Source organism: Ornithorhynchus anatinus, chromosome 4 (assembly GCF_004115215.2).
Source record: "Ornithorhynchus anatinus isolate Pmale09 chromosome 4, mOrnAna1.pri.v4, whole genome shotgun sequence".
In the NCBI taxonomy this organism is placed as follows: Eukaryota; Metazoa; Chordata; class Mammalia; order Monotremata; family Ornithorhynchidae; genus Ornithorhynchus; species Ornithorhynchus anatinus.
In genome coordinates, this window is record NC_041731.1 from 94,997,041 (window position 1) to 95,021,835 (window position 24,795).

Consider the following 24,795-nt stretch of genomic DNA (forward strand, 5'->3'; position numbering starts at 1 on the left):
TTGCACTGTATGCTACCAAACGCTTAGTACAGTCCTCTGCACCCAAAAACACTCAATAAATAGCACTGCTACAGAACCCTAAAGCCGGGAGAGTGACTCAAAATTAACTGCCTCGCCCCTTCTGCCACCTAAACAGCACAAAGGAAAACCTTGTCAATTCTGGCCTGACCACAAAGGGATGAGAACTAGTTCTATATCCTGGAGTCAAAACACTCACTACAGTAGTTATCTGCCTGTCCTTCCCTCAAAGAAATATTTGGACTTCATCATATTCTTTTGGTGGTGTTTCAATAAAGTGATATACTTATTGTGCAATTCGAGTATCTTTGTCCGGAAGGCATCATTCATCTCCTGGGAATGAAAAAAACCTTTCGATACCACTAGTTATCTGTGGCCACAATTGCACACAGAATGTAGGAAATCAATCAGTGGTATTTACTGAGCACTTATATGCAGAGTACTGTACTACGGGCTTAGGAGAATACAATATAACACAATTAGCAGACGCATTCCCTGTCCAAAAGGAGCCTACAGTCCCAAACACAAGTCTTAGCACGGGCTTACGGGTTAACTCTTATGAAATCACTGTCAGAAAATAACCAACCACAGCCTGTAGAAGTTCCATAGACTTTCCTGTCCTCACCGCCAATTCTGTTCATACATTTCTTGCAAGCTCGAACTTTAGAGTGCAGCGAATAAGCTTTTTACCCCATTGTTAGGAGTTTGCAAAACCTCGTTCCTTTCCCATTGAGTAAAAACAGCCTCCCGACCCACAGATATTGTGTATTCCTTACACTAAAATCAAGCTCTGCATGGCCAATACCCTGAAACAGATGTACAATCCAGACCAGAACCATAACAAAACAAAGAACTAATCTACCAGGCCTCAGTTTCAAATGTAGCTTCTGATTACCTGCTCCACTTGAATGGTGGCTGAGCTCCAAAACAAGTCAGACCACAAATGACTACAGAAAAAGGTCAAAGATCATCTCCCATAACTAAATCCGAAGGATGAAACCTTCGCTTCTCTAAGCACCATCTTCCGTGAACCTCTTACAAGATGAACAATTGAGCTTACTTCCTTTTTCAGAATACTGACTTTGATGCAGAAAACAAGTTACTTCACTACCCAAAGTCCAAAATTATTCAGAATTCTCCAGACTCAAGACAAAAAAGGAAACAGCTTTTTCTAGTATTATACCTCTGTGGGAGAGGCAGCTTTGGGGTTGAGTTTGCTTCCCAAACAATATCTTAAATTTACTTTTGGCACTTTGGAGACCATCAAAGCATTTGACTTTTTCAGCTACCATTAAAAAGTTACTTAGAAAAAGTTGATCGGGTCAAAGAGGTACACTTGCAAAGGCTGCATTCCTAACAATAATTTGTTGTACTGTAAAGAAGAACTATGTCCTTTTTGAGTTTTGTAAAAGGTGCTAGGATAGGTAAATGATAATCACGTCAGTCCCTGACCCACATGGGGCCCACAGGGCTCTCTACCACTGTCCCCTATCTTTTTTTTCTAATGGTATTTCTTAAGTGTATACTATGTGCCACGCACAGTACCAGGCACTGGGAGACAGACAAGCTAATCAGGTCATAATAATAATAATAATGTTGGTATTTGTTAAGCGCTTACTATGTGCCGAACACTGTTCTAAGCGCTGGGGTAGACATAGGGGAATCAGGTTGTCCCACGTGGGGCTCACAGTCTTAATCCCCATTTTACAGATGAGGGAACTGAGGCACAGAGAAGTCAAGTGACTTGCCCACAGTCACACAGCCAACAAGTGGCAGAGCTGGGATTCGAACTCATGAGCCCTGACTCCAAAGCCCATGCTCTTTCCACTGAGCCACGCTGCTTCTCCGCAGACAAAGTCCCTGTCTTACATGAGGCTCTCGTTTTCACTCCCATTTTACGAATAAGATAACTGAGGGACCGAGAAATGACTTGCACAAGGTCACACGGCAGATCAGCAGTGGAGCTGGAATTAGAACCCAAGCCCTCCTATCAGACCCGAGCTCTATCTACTAGGCCATACTGCTTCTCATCTCACTCACTAGTCCCCACTTTGCCCTCTTCATTCCTCCCAAGAATAACTAACTGAACCTTGCTCTTGACTCTCACATTGCCTGGTACCCTCTCTCGCCCCCCAGACCACAACCCACCCTATCTTCAAGGCCATCATAAAATCCCAGCTCCTCCAACAAGCCTTTGCCGATTAATTTCCATCTTCTGGATTGGATCAGGGCTCAGCCTAATATTTTATCATCATTTGTTTTACCATTACAATATTCTTAATATATTACTTATATTTTCCCCTGGATGTCCAGGGCTTTAATTTTAAGTGCTCAGCCTCATCACCTGTGCTAATAGCAACCCGGAGAGGAAATGTAAAGGATCTGAAGCAAGGAGAGTGACAGGAATTGGGATCACCAACCAACTTTCCCAAACCCCACTGAAGTAACACTCTGGGTTCAGGAGGACTTGGGCAAAATATGGGAAAATTGGGAAAATACTGAGGCAACGCAAGTCTGAAGCAGTCTGTCTCCAATGGAAGAAAGGCAATTTCTTTTCCAACCTCAGGGAGGTTTAATGGACCTATCTAAGTTTGTCCTCAGTATATATATACATAAACACACATTGATTCAACTGTACCTTCCATTATCTATTTTGATTTCTCTATGTGTCAATACTTTGATGTCCGCCCACTCCCATTGGAATATCATCTCCAAAAGGGCAGGGAACGCGTTATTTCATTCATTCAATAGTATTTATTGAGCGCTTACTATGTGCACAGCACTGTACTAAGCGCTTGGAATGAACAAGTCGGCAACAGATAGAGACAGTCCCTGCCGTTTGACGGGCATACGGTCTAATCGGGGGAGACGGACAGACAAGAATGATGGCAATAAATAGAGTCGAGGGGAAGAACATCTCGTAAAAACAATGGCAACTAAATAGAATCGAGGCGATGTACATTTCATTAACAAAATAAATAGGGTAATGAAAATATATACGGTTGAGCAGACGAGTACAGTGCTGAGGGGATGGGAAGGGAGAGGGGGATGAGCAGAGGGAAAAGGGGAAAAAGAGGGTTTAGCTGCGGAGAGGTGAAGGGGGGGGGTGGTAGAGGGAGTAGAGGGAGAAGGGGAGCTCAGTCTGGGAAGGCCTCTTGGAGGTGAGTTTTAAGTAGGGTTTTGAAGAGGGGAAGAGAATCAGTTTGGCGGAGGTGAGGAGGGAGGGCGTTCCGGGACCGCGGGAGGACGTGGCCCGGGGGTCGACGGCGGGATAGGCGAGACCGAGGGACGGTGAAGAGGTGGGCGGTGGAGGAGCGGAGTGTGTGGGGTGGGCGGTGGAAAGAGAGAAGGGAGGAGAGGTAGGAAGGGGCGAGGTGATGGAGAACCTTGAAGCCTAGAGTGAGGAGTTTTCGTTTGGAGCGGAGGTGGATAGGCAACCACTGGAGTTGTTTAAGAAGGGGAGTGACATGCCCAGATCGTTTCCGCGGGAAGATGAGCCGGGCAGCGGAGTGAAGAATAGACCGGAGCGGGGCGAGAGAGGAGGAAGGGAGGTCAGAGAGAAGGCCGACACGGTAGTCTAGCCGGGATATAACGAGAGCCCATAGCGGTAAGGTAGCCGTTTGGGTGGAGAGGAAAGGAAGGATCTTGGCGATATTGTAAAGGTGAAACCGCCAGGTCTCGGTAACGGATAGGATGCGTGGGGTGAACGAGAGAGACGAGTCAAGGACGACACCGAGATCGCGAGCCCGAGAGACGGGAAGGACGGTCGTGCCATCCACAGTGATAGGGAAGTCCGGGAGAGGACCGGGTTTGGGAGGGAAGATGAGGAGCTCGGTCTCGCTCATGTTGAGTTTTAGGTGGCGGGCCGACATCCAGGCGGAGACGTCCCGGAGGCGGGAGGAGATGCGAGCCCGAAGGGAGGGGGAGAGGACGGGGCGGAGATGTAGATCTGCGTGTCATCTGCGTAGAGATGGTAGTCGAAGCCGTGAGAGCGAATGAGTTCACCGAGGGAGTGAGTGTAAATGGAGAACAGAAGAGGGCCAAGAACCGACCCTTGAGGAACTCCAACAGTTAAAGGATGGGAGGGGGAGGAGGCGCCCGCGAAGGAGACCGAGAATGACCGGCCAGAGAGGTGAGAGGAGAACCGGGAGAGGACGGAGTCCGTGAAGCCAAGGTGAGATAAGGTATGGAGGAGGAGGGGATGGTCGACAGTGTCAAAGGCAGCAGAGAGGTCAAGGAGGATCAGAATGGAGTAGGAGCCATTGGATTTGGCAAGAAGGAGGTCACGGGTGACCTTAGAGAGAGCAGTCTCGGTAGAGTGGAAGGGACGGAAGCCACATTGGAGGGGGTCTAGGAGAGAATGGGAGTTAAGGAAGTTGCTTTTCTACTTCCCCAGCACTTAATACAAGGCACTGCACCCAGTGGGTGCTCAATACATACTACCAGTCTTGATCATAGCTATCCATTGACATTCACAGAAATGGCAGACAGCCTTGCTTAATCTAGGGGCAGACTCCAGCACTGATCTCAAGCTCAGTGATATCCAAGTCTTCATTTGTAAGGTGAAATCTCTGAACTGAAACAGGAAAAAGTGATGACACAAATAAGAGATCAGCAAAATCTGATGGTGGATGTCAGTTGGCCAAGGAAAGGCTAGACTCCCTACAGAGTTGGGAGGAGGAGGGGAATACCCCAGAAGAAGAGCAAAAACAATAGGTGAGGCACTTTAAAACAATCGCCTTCCAGATATCATACCCCAAAATCTATAAATTCTATTGACATTACTGGAGATGTCATCACACAAATGCCATACTAGACCTACTGGTAGATTTATGAAGGTCAAAATTGGGATGGATTTATAAATCAGTGTAAATCCACCTTAGGGTTAAGTGTGTTAAAAGAATGTAACTTTTATTTAAATTGAATTGCTTTAGGGCATTTTTTTAAAATGATTCAGGAGGCGGCAGTCAGACCTTCAAAATTTCACTCGGCTTAACATATATCCTCATCAATGGACCCTCCGAAAAACGTAATTACTTTTTTGGCTTGACTTATCCAAAAAGATCGACTATAAAGCTCAAGCTCGCTGGATAATTACATTTAACTTTGGTTGAAGGCCTGGCCTTAAAAGTGATCTGCATGAGGAGAGGAAGGCAGCTTGAGAGAGTGGTAATGGAATGCTGTCCCGGGCCAGAAGAATGTGCCAAGATGAAACTCAGATAATGAAAAAAGTCTCATAAAATGGTACGCCTGACGTGAACAAAGGCAACGACTGAAGGAGAGAAGTAGAGTGGTACTTTGATTTGAAGATGACAGCTGATGATGCGATGGTATTTATGAGTATGAGTGTCACTGAAGAGAACTGCTTGTACTCTCTGCCCCTGAAAAAAACCTAATAAAACACCTTTTCTAACTTCTTGTCAATTAGGATAGTACTGCCCAGACACCACGCCTAGAGAGGAGAAAAGCATGAAGCACCGGGATACGTGTCTAATGCCGGCTCCACCACGTCTGCCAGGTGACCTTGGGCAAGTCACTTAACCTCTCTGGGACTCAGTTACCTCATCTGTAAAAATGGGGATTAAAAAATGTGAGCTCCACGTGGGACAATCTGATTACCCTATATCTACCCCAGCGCTTAGAACAGTGCTCAGCACATAGTAAGCGCTTAAATACCAGAATTATTATTATTCACTTCTCTGGGCCTCGGTTACCTCATCTGTAAAATGGGGATTGAGACTCTGAGCCCCACATGGGACAGAGACTGTGTCCAACTCAATTTGCTGTATTCACCCTAGTGCTCAGTACAGTGTCTGGCACATAGAAAGAGCTTAACAAATACCATAATTATTATTATGTGCCTCAGTTCTTTTTTTTTTGGCAGTATTTGCAATGGCTGCATTAACATGGCCCTCTTTCTTTTTTTATAATATTTGTTAAGTGCTATGTGCCAGGCACTGTACTACGCGCTGCAGTAGATGCAAGCTAATCAAATTGGACACAGTCCGTGTCCCACATTAGGCTCAAAGGCTGAATCCCCGCTTTACGGATGAGGGAAGTGAGGGCTAGAGAAATGAAATGAGTTGCCCAAGGTCACTCGGCAGACAATTGGCAGAGCTGGATTTAGAACCCAGGACCTTCTGACATCCAAGCCTGGGCTCTAGCCACTAAACCACACTGCTGGCCCATCCCCCTGTGCCCAATGGCAAGCACTGAGATAGCTGAGGAGGAGGGGCCGTGCTAATACAGCCAATCCTGAATCATTCATAATAATGGAGGATGAAGGTGGCCTTGAACATGAAAAACCAGGTAATAATAATGGTGGTATTTGTTAAGCACTTACAATGTGCAAAGCACTGTTCTAAGCACTGGGGGCATACAAGGTGACCAGGTTGTCCCACATGGGGCTCACAGTTTTAATCGCCATTTTACATATGAGGTAACTGAGGCACAGAAAAGTTAAATGACTTGCCCAAAGTCACACAGCTGACAAGCGGCAGAGCCAGGATTAGAACCCATGACTTCTGACTCCCAAGCCCAGGCTCTTTCCACTGAGCCACGCTGTTTCTCTTAGGGGTTTGGTAACCCCCAGACCCTCTTGTAATAGTTGTAGTAATAATAATAATGGGATTGGTTAAGCACTTACTATGAGCCAAGCACTATTCTGAGCTCTTTTGCTCCCCTTGGTCCAGCAGAGCCTTGGCTAGAATTGCTGAGTAGTACATTAGACTCATTTACATTTCACTTCCTGTCCAAAGGTCCTAGGGAAGTACAGTAGGGCAGATGGCAGGGGGGAGGAGGAAAAGAAAAAGGCCTGGGTAGAAAAATGGACCACAAACTGAATAATCAGCTCCTAAATGCAGCCAAATGCTCCGTAAATGACAAAGACACACTAGGCAAGGAACAGCTAGTGCAAAATCAGGTAAAGTGGTCAGGTTACTAAAGAGGGACTGGAACACAATAAAGCAAAAGCTCTTTGAAAAACCAGATCAAAAATAACATTCCAACCAGGACTCAAATAGCTAACAAGTATCCCTTCGGCATTTGAAAGCTTACATCATTTAAAAGGAATTACAGTATTGTTGTTACACTTCTTGGAAGAGCATCGTGAATTCAAGGACCAGCCAAACTTATGTATGGCAATTACAAGGCTTCTGCAAAGAAATTCAGTGTCAAGAAGGTCACGTTTTTCAGGAAAAAGCAGAAGGTTTTCATTATTCCTAAATGTTACATACACAACCTTCTCTTCTTGCTTATACCCAACTGAAGTCCCTGACAGATCACAGGGGCTAAATTCATAAACTTTCAATCAAGGCAGCTTTAAAATTTCAATACACAACCTCACGAGGAGCAACTGGGCCAAGCCCATCGGAATGAGGCTATTTCCTGAGCGATTCCTTTGAATCAATGGGATTGAGCGCTTATGAGTACAGAACACTAACTAAGCAAACAGATGGTCGTCATGTACCCTGCCCACTTAAATTTTCCTATCAACAAAGCAAATTTCCAAAAACTTAGTAGTAAAAATCTGCTGAAAGCCACACTCGATAAATCAACTATCAAATTGACTATCAAATGTGACTACAATACCTTCCTAATAAAGGCAAGACCAAATTTTCAGGAAGAGGGTAGAATTTTTAGGGTTTTTTCCCTTTCTTCATTTCTAATGCATGACAGAGATGACATGACTCAATTACACTGTCTCAGATTTTACAATTTAACACTTTTTTCTCCTTGGAATTTTTACTAGTAGAATCTTCCAGGAGCCATCGAGTAGCAGAAAAGGTATTGCTGGTAATGTTCTTGTGGGCAGGGAATTGTCTACCAACTCTCTTGGATTGCACTCTCCCAAGCACTTAGTACAGGGCTCTAAACACATTAAGTGCTCAGTAAATACCATGCATTGACTCATCTCCCACAAGGTGCAATGCACTGAACTCCGCACTCAGCAAAGTACAACTGAATCACAACGCATTTTTTATCTGCATTCAGAAAAATAAAAAGTTAATAATAGTCATAATGTAGTATGCTTACAGTACCCATGCTCACATGCCTAGACTAACCATTTATTGCTTTCCACACAAGTAGCAAAGGTGATTTTTACTCACTTTATTACTTCCTGAAAGGAGAAGGATTTTAACAATCAAGCAGGCTGGTGGTTTTTTTTACACTTAAACGAAGAGCACAGGTCTGGGAGCCAGAAGGTCCTGGGTTGTAATCCTGACTCCACCATTTGACTGATCTAAGATCTTGGGTAAATCACTTCTCTGTGCCTCAGTTACCTCATAGTAAAAGGGAGATTAAGACTGCGAACCCCATGTGGGACAGGGTCTGTGTTCAACCTGATTAGCTTATTTCTATGCCAGTGCTTAGTAATAATAATAATGGTATTTGTTAAGCGCTTACTACGTGCCAAGCACTGTTCCAAGCACTGGGGTAGATACAAGGTCATTAGGTTGTCCCATGTGGGGCTCACGGTCAATCCCCATTTGACAGATGAGGTAAATGTGGCACAGAGAAGTTATGTGACTTGCCCAAAGTCACACAGCTGGCAAGTGGCAGGGCCAGATTGGAACCCACGACTCTGACTCCCAAGCCTGTGTTCTTTCCACTAAGCCACACTACCGTGCCTGGCACATAGTAAGTGCTTAATAAATACCATAAAGGAAAAAGAAAATGGCAAAATTCATTCATTCAATTATATTTATTGAGAACTTACTGTATGCAAAGCACTGTACTAAGCACTTGATCAGTTGCCACAGTCTTTTTTCCATTCATAGTTAAGAATGTATCATCTACCCTTAGGAAACCTGATGAAGAGCTTATTTTGATACGATTTCTTTCAGGCTGCTTTGTGATCTCAATAGACTCTCGCTAGTCTGCTCCCGAAACATTATGTTTTGCCACACCAGGGAGACTTCACTGCCATTTACACAGTCCTCCGATCCACAATCTCAAGCAATAATCAAAGCCAGTCAGACCGAGGAGAAGTCAGACAGACGCTCCTGTTCTCGGCATCGCATGGAGAGAAGAGCCTTTCTGGCTCCACCACCCTCCAGTGTGAGCCTGGAATCTTGGCTGGGGCATCAAATACCCGTGTAGTTACAATGAAGAGCAAAATGACACCGCAAAGAAAAAGTCAGCCAAAATTCCAATTTACCATCGTGATTCCTGACAAGGCGACGTGAATTAAAAAAAAAAAAAATCATAGGCACCTGAAATTAATTTAAAAGACCTCAGCTAAACAACCTGGATGACTACCTTGCCAATTCAAAAATAAGCTGGTGGTCAACTCTGCAGAACCCAGGGTTCGCTTCCTCGAGACTAGGAAAACGATAGGCTACCCAGACCAGGAAAACCTACACTGGCACATTCAGGCTTTTTATAGCTCTAAACGTGGTTCATGCAATAAAAATTTACTTTTTATAGAGTCTACTTCCTCCACCCGATCTAGCTCTCTGCATGGATCGAGGATCGAAAATTGAGGCACTTGTAGACCAGTACACAGATGCAATGTTGGTATTTGTTAAGCGTTTACTACGTGCAGAGCACCATTTTAAGCCCTGGGGTAGATACAGGTTAATCAGGTTGTCTCACGTGAGGCTCACAGTCTTAATCCCCATTTTACAGATGAGGTAACTGAGGCACAGAGAAGTTAAGTGACTTGACCAGTCACACAGCTGACAAGTGGCAGAGCGGGGATTTGAACCCATGACCTCTGACTCCCAAGCCCGTGCTCTTTCCACTGAGCCACGCTGCTTCCCCACAGATACACTGAGGCACTTGCAGACCAGTACACAATACTCTCAGAGTCGCAGCTGGAGAGTTTCCAGTCCTCTACCAGTCTCGGCTACGGGCGGGAGAGTCAAGCAGAGGCCTGTCCGTTCCATTCCTAGCTCGGCCAGTGGCTAGCCAGTGGCAGACCATCTGCTACAAGTCAAAACTCACCCGAACTGGGCAGCAGCGGCATGGGAGAGAGTCGAAGGCGGAGACTTGAGTTTACTGCGTGGAAGGAGGCAACGGTAAGCCACTTGTGAATTTTTACCAAGAAAATTCAATGGATCCACTACGAAAACGATTGCCGAGGGAGGGCAGGGCGTTCTGGGAGAGATGTGTCCGTGGTGTCCCTACGGGTCGGAAACGACTCGACGGCATAAGACACAGGGCATGCTTTGCAAAACCTTTTTTTAATCATCAGACCGCAATCCTCTCGCCCAAGCTTAGAAGCTATAATAATAATAATTCATAATAATAATAATTATGGGTGTTTGTTAAGTGCTATGTGCCAGGCCCTGTACTGAGCACTGGAGTGGACACAAGCAAATCGGGTTGGACAGAGTCCCTGCCCCACGAGGGGCTCACAGTCTCGATCCTCATTTTACCGATGAGGTAACTGAGGCCCAGAGAAGTGAAGTGCCTTGCCCGAGGTCACACAGCAGACAAGGGGCAAAGTTGGAATTAGAACCCAGGACCTTCTGACTCCCAGGCCGTGCTCTATCGATGAATAGGTACGCAACAAGACGTCTGCAACCAAATCCTGTAGCTCAAGTCCTGTTCCCAACAGGAATGTCCTGTATAACACGCTGGAGAAGCAGCGTGGCTCAGTGGAAAGAGCACGGGCTTTGGAGTCAGGGCTCATGAGTTCGAATCCCAGCTCTGCCACTTGTCAGCTGTGTGACTGTGGGCAAGTCACTTAACTTCTCTGGGCCTCAGTTCCCTCATCTGTAAAATGGGGATTAAGACTGTGAGCCCCACGTGGGACAACCTGATTCCCCTATGTCTACCCCAGCGCTTAGAACAGTGCTCGGCACATAGTAAGCGCTTAACAAATACCAACATTATTATTATTATTATTATTATAACAAACCACTCAGAGCTATGGGTCAAACACTGTTATAAGAGCCAGGGCAGGTACAAGCTAATCCGGTAGGACACAGTCCCTGTCCCATTCAGAGCTCACGGTCCAAGTAGGAGAGAGAACGGGTATCCTCATTTTACAGTTGAGGGAGACTGAGGCCCAGAGAAGATAGGTAACTTGCCCAAGGACGCACAGCAAGCAGTTAATAATGTTGGTATTTGTTAAGTGCTTACTATGTGCCGAGCACTGTTCTAAGCACTAGGGTAGACACAGGGGAATCAGGATGTCCCATGTGGGGCTCACAGTCTTAATCCCCATTTTACAGATGAGGTAACTGAGGCACAGAGAAGCTAAGTGACTTGCCCACAGTCACACAGCTGGCAAGTGGTAGAGCTGGAATTCGAACTCATGACCTCTGACTCCAAAGCCCGTGCTCTTTCCACTGAGCCACGCTGTTTCTCGACGCTTTGTTACACAGCCCACTATTCATTCATTCAATAGTCTTTATTGAGTGCTTACTATGTGCAGAGCACTGTACTAAGCGCTTGGAATGAACAAGTCGGCAACAGATAGAGACGGTCCCTGCCGTTTGACGGGCTTACAGTCTAATCGGGGGAGACGGACAGACAAGAACGATGGCAATAAATAGAGTCGAGGGGAAGAACATCTCGTAAAAACAATGGCAACTAAATAGAATCGAGCGATGGACATTTCATTAACAAAATAAATAGGGTAATGAAAATATATACAGTTGAGAGGACGAGTACAGTGCTGAGGGGATGGGGAGGGGGAGGGGGAGGAGCAGAGGGAAATGGGGGGAAAAAAGGGTTAAGCTGCAGAGAGGTGAAGGGGGGCGGTAGAGGGAGTAGAGGGAGAAGGGGAGCTAAGTCTGGGAAGGCCTCTTGGAGGAGGTGAGTTTTAAGAAGAGCAACCTTGCATTGCCTAACGGCAATCTCCATATGTTAATATACATAAAAAAGTCTTTATCAAATCACAACTTCAAAATATGGAAATTTTTGTTTTCCAAAGTACAGGTTGGTTCTTTAGAAATATTATGATACGCCTCCATCCTTTATTGAGATCATCAAGCAATGATGTTTATAACACTGTATTGTAACCTTATGTAACAGAACGTACTGTTCCACTTCCTTTAAGTCAATGAACACACTGGCTTTTGCTTGAACCTCTAGTCTCCAGGAACCAAGGGTTTGTCGACCTCTTTTCAATGTCAGAATAAAAATGATAACAATAATGGTGGTATTTAAGCGCTTACTACGCGCCAGGCACCGTACTAAGAGCTGGGGTGGAGACAAGCAAATTGGGTTGGACCTGGTCCCTGTCCAACGTGGGGCTCGCAGTTCCAATCCTCATTTTACAGATGAGAAAGTGAGGGCCAGAGAAGTGAAAAGACTTGCCCAAGGTCCCACAGCAAACCAGTGGCAGAGGCAGGATTAGAACCCATGACCTTCTGACTCCCAAGCCCGTGGTCTACCCACTATGCCAGATAATCCCAGTGCTTTATTTTGGTGAGGTCTACCGAGTGTAAAAATAAGAAGGGCCAAACATTAACTGAGAGACGGAGGCTAAAATAAGGGAAGAATGGGACCAAGCACTAATTTGCCAAATGGATTTAAGAACTGAGCTGCAATAAATCACTGGGCACTGCTGTCGCCTCTCATCAAGACCACTCGGGCTTGGCACAAAATGATACCATCCTTTACGTTGTCTTATGGCGAGAATGAAATCTCTAAGGTGCTGCCCTGCCTCTAATCCTGGCAACGCAAGTCCCTTTTCAGCAGGACACTGCTAGGCTTTAAGCCATACAAATGTGTTCTCCTTTATTGTTACGAATCTTCAAACCGTGGAAACTGGTCCAAGAGGCAAGGCTTTTTCTTAGACACGACGCTGGAGGAAGGATCGTTTTTGCTTTCAGTGACTGGGGGGAGGAAGCACTGTATTCAAAGGCTGGGAAGATTTCTTCCTTAAACTCCTTAATGGCCCTTAGGTGTCTTTCGTAATAAGTCGGAAAGATGCGACAGCTCACATGCCGGGTGTCCGTACCGGCCGGAGCCTTGCTTTCCCCACTTTTGTCTGGGAAAAGTTGTGGCACTCCTTCTGACCGCTCCAACGGCCTCTAGGGGCTTTAACAGTAATTATAACAACTTTGGCATTTGTTAGGCGCCTACTGTATGCCAGGCACTATACTAAGCGCTGGGGTGGATACCGGCAAATCGGGTTGGACACAGTCCCTGTCCCACGTGGGGCTCACAGTCTCAACCCCCATTTTACAGATGAGGTGACTGAGGTACAGAGAAGAGAAGTGACTGGCCTACGGTCACACAGCAGACAAGTGGCAGAGCCGGGATTAGAACCCAGGACCTTCTGACTCCCAGGTCAGTGCTTTATCCACTAGGCCTTCCTGCTTCTCTTTGCTTCAGAAGAGTTTCTTAAGCTCCCAGAAGATCCGCCCGGGTCCTTGCCCCTCGACAGAAATGCTCAACCAACTGGCAGGAGGTCAGAAATGATGCACTACTATGTCTTCCTCCCCATGGTAACAATAATAACAATGATCCTAATAATAATGGGATTTATGAAGTCCTTAGTCTGCCCTGAGCACTGTGCTCAGTGCCAAGATAGACCCAAAAGTCCCCCGGAGGGCAGGGACAGTGTGCAACCCAAGCGCTTAGAACAGCGCTCTGAACGCGGTAAGCGCTTAATAAATACGACTGAATGAATGACTAATACGCTAGATAACTCCAGTGTTTGGTACGAGTGCCTGGCACAGAATAAACGCTAGACAAATACCAGTTTTGAAAGTGGGCGAGTTGGCGAGAGAGTCTCTCGATGACTCTCACACTCGCGGATGTGGCCTCGTCACTGGCAGGCCAAAGGGCAACACCGCTATGCCAGCTCCCTTCGAACATGACCTTTTCTCTCTTAAAGATGATAATAATAATAATAAGGGTATTTGTTAAGCATTTACTATGTGCCAAGCGCTGGGGTAGATACAAGGTCATCAGGTTGACCCACGTGGGGCTCACGGTCTTTATTGCCATTTTACAGATGAGGTTATGAGGCCGAGAGAAGTGAAGTGCCTTGCCCAAAGTCACACAGCTGACAAGTGAGGGAGCCGGGATTCGAACCCACGATCTCTGACTCCCAAGCCCGGGCTCTTTCCACTAAGCCTCGCTGCTTCTCTAAAGACGACGCTGCGTCGTCATCACCAGAGTGAGACCGCATCCATTTGTGGGAGGACCTTTGAGAAAGAATCAGGTGTGGACTTTATCCTGGAAGATATGGAGATAAACCTGCTCTGACCCTTGTCTTCCGTGGGCCAAAGGTTTAAGAGAGGAAGGTTCTCTCCCTCCTCTAGACTCTGAGATCACTGTGGGCGAGGCACTGCTAACTCTTCTGTATTGGATTCTCCCGAGAGCTTAGTCCAGGGCTCGATCAATACTGAGCGCTCACTGTGTGCAGAGCACTGGACTAAGAGCTCAGGAGAGTACAAAAATAATCGTGGTATCTGTTAAGCGCTTTCTACGTGCCAGGCACTGTACTAAGTGCTGGGGTAGATGGATAAAAGTAAATCGGGTTGGAGCCGGTCCCCGTCTTCATCTCCACTTGACAGATGAGGGAACTGAGGCCCAAAGAAGTAAGTGACTTGGCCAAGGTCACACGGCAGACAAGTGGCAGAATCAGGATTGGATCCTAGGTCCTTTTGAGTCCCAGGCCCGTGCTCTATCCATTTGACCCCCCTACTTCCCAATATAACAATAAATATCAGTGATTGAAAGAAATGTCTTACCACCCTCATGGTACAGGACCAAGAAACTCAAAGCCAGAGCCCAAAAACATTCCCAGTCTTAGCTCTACTGCCCTGTAGAAAGCCACAATCTTCAAGGACCTCACACTTTTACCTACTTTCTAAGGTCCAGCTCCAGCCGCTAAACCACTGTGAAGAGCCCAATAGCAAGGCGAAAATTTACTACAGTCAATATCAACCCAGTGTTAAACTTTACGAGTCTCATTAATAATTCTATTAGGCAAGAAAATTTGATGTTACATTCACTTACGCTTTCAAAAGGCAAGCCTAATACTACATTCAAGGGACCCTAGAGGGGGAACCCTAATGGAAAAAGCATGCAGGGCTAGGATTTTAGACTGTGAGCCCCCTTTGAGCCTGTTGTTAGGCAGGGATTGTCTCTGTTGCTGAATTGTACATTCCCAATGCTTCGAACAGAGCTCTGCACACAGTAAGCACTCGATAAATACGACTCAATGAATGAATGAGTTAAAAGACTGGGGTTGTCCGCCACAGGCCTGCTGTGTGGCCTCGGGCAAGACCCTTAACCTCTCTGGTGCCCAGCTTCCTCATCCCTAATGATCCCTGCGGCTCCCTCCTCCTTGATTGAGTCCCATTTGGGAAAGAGACTGGATCTGATCTAATTATCTCGCTTCCACCCCCGTGTTCAACACATAATAATTACTGCATTTGAGCGTTTATTATGGAAATAAGATTGCGAGCCCTTTGAGGCCAAGGACCCTGTCTAATTCTCACTTCTATATTCTTTTCGGGAGCTTTTTTGGAGTGTGGGAGGGGGACGGGGGTATTTGTTAAACACTTACTATTTGAGAGGCACCGTTCTAACCACTGGGGCAGATACAAGATCATCGGGTTGGACACAGTTCCTGTCCCACACAGGGCTCACAGTCTTCATTCCCATGTTACAGATGAGGGAACTGAGGCTCAGGGAAGTGAAGTGACTTGCCCAAGGACACACAGCAGACAAGTGGCACAGCCGGCATTAGAACCCAGGTCCTTCTGACTCCCAGGCCTGTGATCTATCCATTAGACCATGATGCTTCTCCAGAGCTCGGTACAGTGCTTTACAAATACTAAGTGGATGTCTAATAATAAAAATAGTGGCATTTATTCTGTATTTACTATGTGCCAGTCACTGTACTTAAGCGCTGAGGTGGGTACAAGCAAATCAGGTTGGACACAGTCCCTGTCCCACATGGGGCTCCCTAGATATATGGGCAAAATTGTGGACGGTCTGGTAGACCGTGCCTGGTAGAGGTCAGACTGTGGCCAAGCCCGGAGAGCGATACTTCCCTGATCATGCCACTTTTTAAATGTAAAACAGTGTTGCCCAATAGCTAGAGCACGAGCCTGGGAGTCAGAAGGTCCTGGGTTCTAATCCCAGCTCTGGCACCTGTCCGCCAAGTGACTTTAGGCAGCAATTCCTTTCACTTCTCTGAGCCTCTGTTACCTCAGCTGCAAAACGGGGACTGAGACCATGAGCCCCATGGGGGTCAGGGACTGTGTCCAACCTGATTATCTTGCATTTAAGCCCCAGTGCTTAGTTCAGTGCTTGGTTCATCGGAAGGACTTTAAATACCAAATACAAAATACACCCTAAAACTCAACTGTTTGCAGACAGCCTCAGCTACTTTGAGAACCCGGATCAGTTCCTTGCCCTGCCATAGGAAGGGATAAATCAAGCTGCAGTATCCACACCAACGATAAAGAGTATCCTAAGTGGTCTAGTCTCACCAGGGCCGAGGCAGAAGAATGCCCCTAATATGTCTTTTCTCGGCTTGGGGACATTTAGAGTAACGTCAGTTTCCCATTCATGGTACCTTGGCTCAAAAACTGAAGCTCTTCCGTAGGCTTGACAGCCTAGGCTTATGCTGTGATTCTTTTCTGGAGCAAAAGGGAAGGTAAGCAAGGGAGATGGGTCACCAGGATGAAGAAAATGAGGTAATTTGTGGGAAGAGAGGGAGTCAACATATAGATTTATATATATATATGTATAAAATGTCATTTGTTAAGCACTTACTATGTGCCCAGCACTGTTCTAAGAGCTGGGGTAGATACAAGGTAATCAGGCTGTCCCACGTGGGGGCTCACAGTCTTCATCCCCATTTTACAGATGAGGGAACTAAGGTCCAGAGAATTTTAGTGATTTGCCCCAAGTCACACATCTGATAAGTGGCAGGGTGGGGATTAGAACCCACGACCTCTGACTCCCAAGCCCGGGCTCTTTCCACTAAGCCACGCTGCTTTTATACCCACCCCCACCCCCACCCTCTGCCCTTCCCCTCAGCACTGTGCTCATTTGTATATATTATTTATTACCCTATTTATTTGGTTAATAAGGTGTATATCTCCTTGATTCTATTTATCTTGATGATGTCGTCTTGTTTTTGTTTTGTTCTGTTTTGCTTTGCTGTCTGTCTCCGATTTAGACTGTGAGCCCATCATTGGGCAGGGACTGTCTCTATTATTATTTGGTAATAATAGTCTCTCTATTATTTGGTTAATAAGGTGTATATCTCCTTGATTCTATTTATCTTGATGATGTCGTCTTGTTTTTGTTTTGTTCTGTTTTGCTTTGCTGTCTGTCTCCGATTTAGACTGTGAGCCCATCATTGGGCAGGGACTGCCGCCAAATGGTCCATTCCAAGCGCTTAGTACAGTGCTGGGCATATAGTAAGCCCTCAATAATTACTATTGAATGAATACACACACACCGATATACATTCCCATGCTTGCATTATTGCACCTAAGAAATAATTCAATAGCTCCTTGATTTTTGTGTGCTTCTTCTGAGAAAGTTAATACAGCAGTTCACAATGGTTTCTCAAAAGGAGAGTGACAATGAGAACTAACACAAGGGGAAACGAACCATTTTGAAACATTCAAAAAGTCCCTTTCTTAATGAGGATGCGGAATCGGTAGCAGTCTAAGAACCCAGACATGGTGATTACCCGTCCAACACTCTTTCTACCAGACTCAACGGTCTTTGCGGGGGGGGAAAAGACAAAACAAAGAACACCGTACACTCCGCACAAATCAGATTTCAATGTCGAGCTTCCAACACAGCCCTTAAAGTTGGGGGTGGCATTCTTCCAAAACTGCCGCCGTTGGCCTCAGGTCCAACCCTAGGGCACAAACACATGTGACCAGAGGCTCCTCCCTACACTCTGGCATTCTACGTGCAAACAAATTCATGCTATTGCCCAATTTTTTTTTTTCTTTTAATGGTATTTGTTAAGCCAGGCAGGGTACGAAGTGCTGGGGTCGATATAAGCTAATCAGGCTGGACACGGTCCCTGTCCCACACGGGGTTCACGGCTTTAACCCCCACTTTACAGAGGAGGTAACCGAGGCACAGAAAAGTTAAGAGACTTGCCCAAGGTCACACAGCAGGCGAGCAGCAGAGCCGGGATTAGTAGGTGGGTCCTCTGGCTCCCGGGCCCGTGTTCTTTCCACCAGGCCACACGGATTCTCTAATTTCCTAATTACATTCCAGCCAAAACACCTGGTTGTGACAGAACTGGCTGGATTTTAATTCTTTTTTTAGAACTGCAACTCCTTTGGCAAGGAACTAAGTTATATCCTAGAGGGAGAAGGAATCTCTCTCTCTGGCTGCATTCCCCCCCACCAACTACTACTTGAGTACTTCTGTGTTAAGCACCGATTTCCTCAAATGTTACTTCCTTTACCCGCGACTGATTTTCGTGTCTTCTCCCTCAGCTAAAATCTAGGCTCTTTGAGGGTAGGGGATGTCTATTAATTCTACTGCAATCTCCCAAGAATCCTTACGTACAGTGCTTTGCGTACAAGAGCCTGGAATTTTTTAAAAAATTCAAAAATTCAGCAACCTGCAAGGATGACCACAGCATTTCTTAAGTACTTACTCTGAGTCGTGCACTGTTTTAAGTGCTGGGGTAGATGACACGTTAATCCGCCCCCGACCCACACGGGGCTCACCATCCGAGTAAAAAGGACAGGTACTGAATCCCCATTTTATAATTGAGGCAACAGAGAAGTACAGAGAAGAGGTACAGCTACAGAGAAGTTCATAATCTTGCCCAAGGTCACAAGGTAAACACGTGGCAGAACCGGGATTAGAACCCAGATCCTCTGAATCCCCGGCCCGTGCTCTTTCCACGCACTGGGATTTTTTAATAATAATGAACAATCCAAAAGTTATTCCCTCTGCAGTGTATATTACGTGACAATAACTGCGGATCAGCCAGGATCCTGCCAATCGCATTTCAAATAAATGCACTCACCGAAATGCCATCTTCCAGCTCGGAAAATGAATTTTCTGGCAATTAAAAAGAATTTATCTTTATTTCACTTCATATGTCAAAACACTGGGTTTGCTTCCACTGGGGCTCAAAATGGAGAAGCAGCACGGCTTAGTGGAAAAAGCCCGGGCTTGGGAGTCAGAGGACATGGGTTCTAATCCCAGCTCTGCCGCTTATCAGCTGTGTGACATCGGGCAAGTCACTTCACTTCTCTGTGCCTCGGTTCCCTCATCTCTAAAATGGGGATGAAGATGGTGAGCCCCACCTGGGACAGCCTGATTACCTTGTATGAACCCCAGCGCCTAGAACAGTACTTGACACATAGTAAGCGCTTAAATACCATTATTATATATCATATTTTTTAACCAATATAGAAGGACAGCAGTGCAGAGAATCCCAGAGAAATTGCCAGGAGTACAATTTGAGAAACTTGGAGGGAAAAAAAATTGTTTGGAGGAATAAGAAACAAATACATATATTCCACCCACCTACATATTTGGGGCTCTTTCTTCTCCTCACCCCCCAAAAAAATGAATGCTTAGGTAAAATCAGTTATCAGAGATTTTGAAAGAGCAAGTAGAATTACACCCAGAGCCTCAATGCTACCAATACTCAAAACAACATTGTTCTCACTTTAGGGCCCTTTTGATTTAACGCCAAAAATGAGTGAAACATTACTAGTGGACCTAACCTACCTGGTTTAATTCAAACGCACCACAATCAAAATATTCTCCGGTTCGGTAGTACGACTTCAACCTCGCCTTCACTACCTTCCTGAAGCATCTAGGGAGCAATTCGAAACACACACCTCTCCTGGAAGTCCCCATTTCAATCAAAGAGAAACACGGGATCCAATAAGAAGGTTCGTTTGGAAAGCAGGGAAAGGAGGTGGTTGCGATTTCTTTTTTTTCTTAAATGGTATCTGTTAAACGCTTACTCTGTGCCAAGTATTGGACTAAGCACTGGGGTAGATCCAAGCTAATCAGGTTTGGGCACAATCCCTGGCCCAACACTGGGCTCACAAAATCTTAATCCCCATTTTCCAGGTGAGAAATACCAGAGGCCCGGAGAAGGGAAGTGACTCACCCAAGATCACAGGGTAGACGAAGCGGCGGAGCCGGGATTAGAACCCCGGTCCTGACTCTGGGGCCCCGACTCTAGCCACTAGGCAATACTGCTTCTCCTGGAACTCCTGGCTTTTATCTGGGGCCGGTGGGAGAGTGCTCTGCACATAGTAAGCGCTCAATAATAATGTTAATAATGTTGGTATTTGTTAAGCGCTTACTATGTGCCGAGCACTGTTCTAAGCGCTGGGGTAGACACAGGGGAATCAGGTTGCCCCACGTGGGGCTCACAGTCTTCATCCTCATTTTACAGATGAGGGGACTGAGGCACCGAGAAGTGAAGTGACTTGCCCAAAGTCACCCAGCTGACAAGCGGCCGAGCCGGGATTCGAACCCATGACCTCTGACTCCAAAGCCCGTGCTCTTTCCACTGAGCCACGCTGCTTCTCTACTGAATGAGAGGAAACCTCCTTCTCCCGCCTGTATCCCCCAGCCCCGTGTTCCCTCCCTCCTGCGTCACCTGGGGAGGGTGGACAAAGGGCAGGGGTAAAAGCACGGTTTAGTGGTTAGAGCCTAGGCGTCACAAGATCGCTGGTTCTAATCCCGCTCCGCCCATTCGTAATCGTATTTATTGAGCGCTTACTGCATGCACAGCACTGTACTGAGCGCTTGGAAAGTACAATTCGGCCACCAAGAGAGACGATCCCCCCTCACGTCGGACAAGCAGGAGAGACAATCCCCGCCCACAACGGCCTCACAGTCTGCTCGCTCGTCTGCTGTGTGAACCTTGGGCAAGTCACTTCACTTCTCAGTGCCTCAGTTCCCTCATCTGCAAAATGGGGATGAAGGCTGGGAGCCCCGCGTGGGACAACCTGATGGCCTTGTACCTCCCCCAGCGCTCAGATCAGTGCTTGGCACGTAGTAAACCCTTAAATACCATCATCATTCTTCTTCTTCTTCTCCGGGCCTCAGTTCCCTCATCCAGAAAATGGGGCTTAATGTTGGTATTTGTGAAGCGCTTACTATGTGCTGAGCACTGTTCTGAGCGCTGGGGTAGATACAGGGTCATCCGGTTGTCCCACGGGAGGCTCACAGTCTTCATCCCCATTTTACAGATGAGGGAACTGAGGCCCAGAGAAGTGAAATGACTTGCCCAAGGTCACCCAGCTAAGTGGCATTCGAACCCACGCCCTCTGCCTCCTAAGCCCGGGCTCTTTCCATCGAGTCACGCTGCTTCTCACGCTGCTTAATCAGCTGTGTGACTGTGGGCAAGTCACTTCACTTCCTCTGTGCCTCAGTGATCTCCTCTGTAAAATGGGGATGAAGACTGTGAGCCCCACGTGGGACAGCCTGATTCCCCTGTGTCTCCCCCAGCGTTTAGAACAGTGCTCGGCACATAGTAAACGCTTAACAAATCCCAACATTATTATTAGTGAGTGCTTAACAAATCCCAACATTATGATTAAGAGTGCGAGCCCCAGGTGGGAGAGGACCCGCGTCCACCCCGATCTGCTTGTCTCCAGCCCAGCGTTGGGTGGAGCGCCTAGCACAGAGTAAGGGCTTGAAGAAATAGGAGGGTCCATCCTTATCGGGGTTAAATGTGTCCAGGGGGAAGGTGAGGGGTCTTCCGGTGGGCAGAGAGGTGGGGGGACGAGGGAAGGAAGGAAGGAAGGAGAAAGGGAAGGAGGGAGGCAGGGAAGGAGGGAAGGAAGGAGAAAGGGAAGGAAGGAAGGAAGGAGAAAGGGAAGGAAGGAGGGAGGGAGGCAGGGAAGGGGGGAAGGAAGGAGAAAGGGAAGGAGGAAGGCAGGGAAGCAGGGAAGGAAAGGAAGGAGAAAGGGAAGGAGGGAAGGAGGGAGGCAGGGAAGGGGGGGAGGAAGGAGAAAGGGAAGGAGGGAGGGAGGGAAGGAGGGAAGGAGGGAGGCAGGGAAGGAGGGAAGGAAGGAGAAAGGGAAGGAGGGAAGGAAGGAGGCAGGGAAGGAGGGAAGGAAGGAGAAAGGGAAGGAGGGAAGGAAGGAGAAAGGGAAGGAAGGAAAGAAGGAGAAAGGGAAGGAAGGAAAGAAGGAGAAAGGGAAGGAAGGAAAGAAGGAGAAAGGGAAGGAAGGAAAGAAGGAGAAAGGGAAGGAAGGAGGGAGGGAGGCAGGGAAGGGGGGAAGGAAGGAGAAAGGGAAGGAGGAAGGCAGGGAAGCAGGGAAGGAAAGGAAGGAGAAAGGGAAGGAGGGAAGGAGGGAGGCAGGGAAGGAAGGAGAAAGGGAAGGAGGGAAGGAGGGAGGGAGGGAAGGAGGGAAGGAGGGAGGCAGGGAAGGAGGGAAGGAGGGAGGCAGGGAAGGAGGGAAGGAAGGAGAAAGGGAAGGAAGGAAGGAGAAAGGGAAGGAAGGAGAAAGGGAAGGAAGGAAGGAGAAAGGGAAGGAAGGAAGGAAGGAGAAAGGGAAGGAAGGAAGGAGAAAGGGAAGGGAGGAAGGCAGGGAAGGAGGGAAGGAAGGAGAAAGGGAAGGAGGAAGGCAGGGAAGCAGGGAAGGAAAGGAAGGAAAGGAGGGAAAGGAAGGAGAAAAGGAAGGAGGGAAGGAGGAAGGCAGGGAAGGAGGGAAGGAAGGAAGGAAGGAAGGAGAAAGGGAAGGAGGGAAGAAGGCAGGGAAGCAGGGAAGGGGGGAAGGAGGGAGAAAGGGAAGGAGGGAGGGGCGCTGGCCGCCGGCCTGACCGACCCCAGCCCCAGCCTCAGTCGAACAAAGCCGCACGCGCGCACGCGCACAGGCACACGCTCGCGCGCACACAAACACACACACACACACTCACAGACACGCGCGCACACACACGCACGCTCGCGCGCACACACACACACACACTCGCACACGCTCTCTCCCGCGCGCGCACACACACACACACTCGCACAGACACACACACCCACTCACAGACACACGCTCGCGCATACACACTCACGGGCACACGCTCTCTCTCTCGCGCACACACACACACACACACGGGCACACGCGCTCTCTCTCTCGCGCGCACGCACACACACACACACGCTCACAGACACACGCCCGTGCGCACAGACACACACCCACACGCTCGTGCGCGCAGACACCCACTCGCACGGGACTCGCCCGCGCACACGCCTGCACCCAGACACACACACACACACAGACTGGCAGAGACACGCCAGCACGGCCACCCGGTCCCCAACCCACGCTTGCACACGCACCCGCTGCCCCAGACACGTTACCCCCCCCCCCCCCCAGGCTCACAAAGACCCGCACACACCCGCTCACACCCGCACGCACACACACAGGGAAGGCGCCGCCCGGCCCCACCTGGAGCTCGGGCGCGGAGGGAGGAATAAGGGGGGGAAAAAAGAGAGCAAGAGGAGGAGGAGGAGCCCCCCGATTCCTGGGGCGGGGAGCCTGGAAACCCCCCAAACGTCGCCCTTGGGGGACAATGGGAGCCGCCCCTTCCCCCTCCCTGGAGTGTCCGGGGCTCCGGACACCACCTCCGGGAGCCCTCCGGGCCTGCCCCGGCGGGGGAGGGGGGCTTTGGGACACAAAGAGGAGCGGGGCGGGGGCTTTTCGCTCCCGCCGAAAGAAGGGTGTCGTCGTCGTCCGTTTCCCCCACCCCGCCCCCGCCGGCTCACCCACAGCTCCGTGCCCCAACTCATGGCGGGACCGCGCCGGCGGCTGCTGCTGCTGCTGCTGCTCGGGCTGGTCCTGAAGGGACGGGACGGGACGGGACGGGACAAGCGAGGAAGGAAGGACGCACGCAGACCGAGCGACCCACGGGAGGACAGAGGGAAAAGGAGGCGCGGGCAGGGGGCGGGCCCGGGAGGGGGAGGGGGCAGGTGGGGAGGAGGGGCGGGGCTAAGGGGAAAGGGGCGGGGACAGGGAGAAAGGGGCGGGGCCGGGAGGGAGGGAGGAGGGAGAAGGGGCGGGGCTAAGGAGAAAGGGGGCGGGGCCGGATGGAGGAAGGGGGCGGAGACAAGGGGAAGGGGAGGGGCCGGGAGGGAGAAGGACCGGGGGCGGGGTCAGGGAGAAGGGGCGGGGCCAAGGAGAAAGGGGAGGGGCCAGGAGGGAGAAGGGGCGGGGCAGGAGGTGGGCGGGGCCGGTTGGGGAGATGGGGAAAGGGGCGGGGGGAAGGGGAGGGGCCGGGGGGTGGAAGTGGGCGGGGCCAGAAGGGGAAGGGGCGGGGCAGGTGGGGAGGGGGCGGGGCCAGGTGGAGGGAAGGGGGCGGGGCGAGGGAAGGGAGAGGGGGCCCCGGGGAGGGGGGCGGGGCCAGGAGAGGGACGGGGCGGGGCCAGAAAAGGAGATGGGGAATGGCCAGGCGGGGAGAACGGGGCGGGGCGTCGCGGTGCATCCTGGGCGCTCCCCCGAGCCGGAGCCCCGCCCGCGGCGCGGTTGCCCTTGGTTACCGCGGGGAGGGGGCGGGGGGATGTGTGTTCTCTCTCTTTCTCTCTCCCTCTCTCTCTCCCTCTCTCTCTCTCTCCCTCTCTCTCTCCCTCTCTCTCTCCCTCTCTCTCTCCCTCTCCCTTCCTTCCTCCCTCCCTCTCTCTCTCTCCCTTCCTCCCTTCCCCTCTCTCCCTCTCCCCCCTCTCTGTCTCCTTCCCCTCTTCCTCTCCCTCTCTCCCCCTCCCTCTCTCTCCCTCTCTCTCCCCCCTCCCTCTCTCTCTCGCTCTCTCTCTCTCTCTCCTCCCTCTCTACCCCTCTCCCTCCCCCCCCCTTATGATCATAACCCATTTAGACTGTGAGCCCCTTGTCCGGCAGGGAT

General features: G+C 49.0%; 1 protein-coding gene across 3 annotated transcripts in view; it reads right to left on the bottom strand.

The window, feature by feature from the left end:
* Positions 1-23,843, bottom strand: part of FNBP1L (formin binding protein 1 like) — a 114,831-nt gene extending 90,988 nt beyond the window's left edge. For all 3 annotated transcript variants that reach the window (XM_029062740.2, XM_029062739.2, XM_029062741.2), the window contains exon 1: positions 23,669-23,843. In XM_029062740.2, the coding sequence (XP_028918573.1) occupies positions 23,669-23,692 (24 nt within the window). In that variant the 5' untranslated portion in view covers positions 23,693-23,843. The remainder of the gene's footprint in view (positions 1-23,668) is intronic.
* Positions 23,844-24,795: the final 952 nt, after the last annotated feature.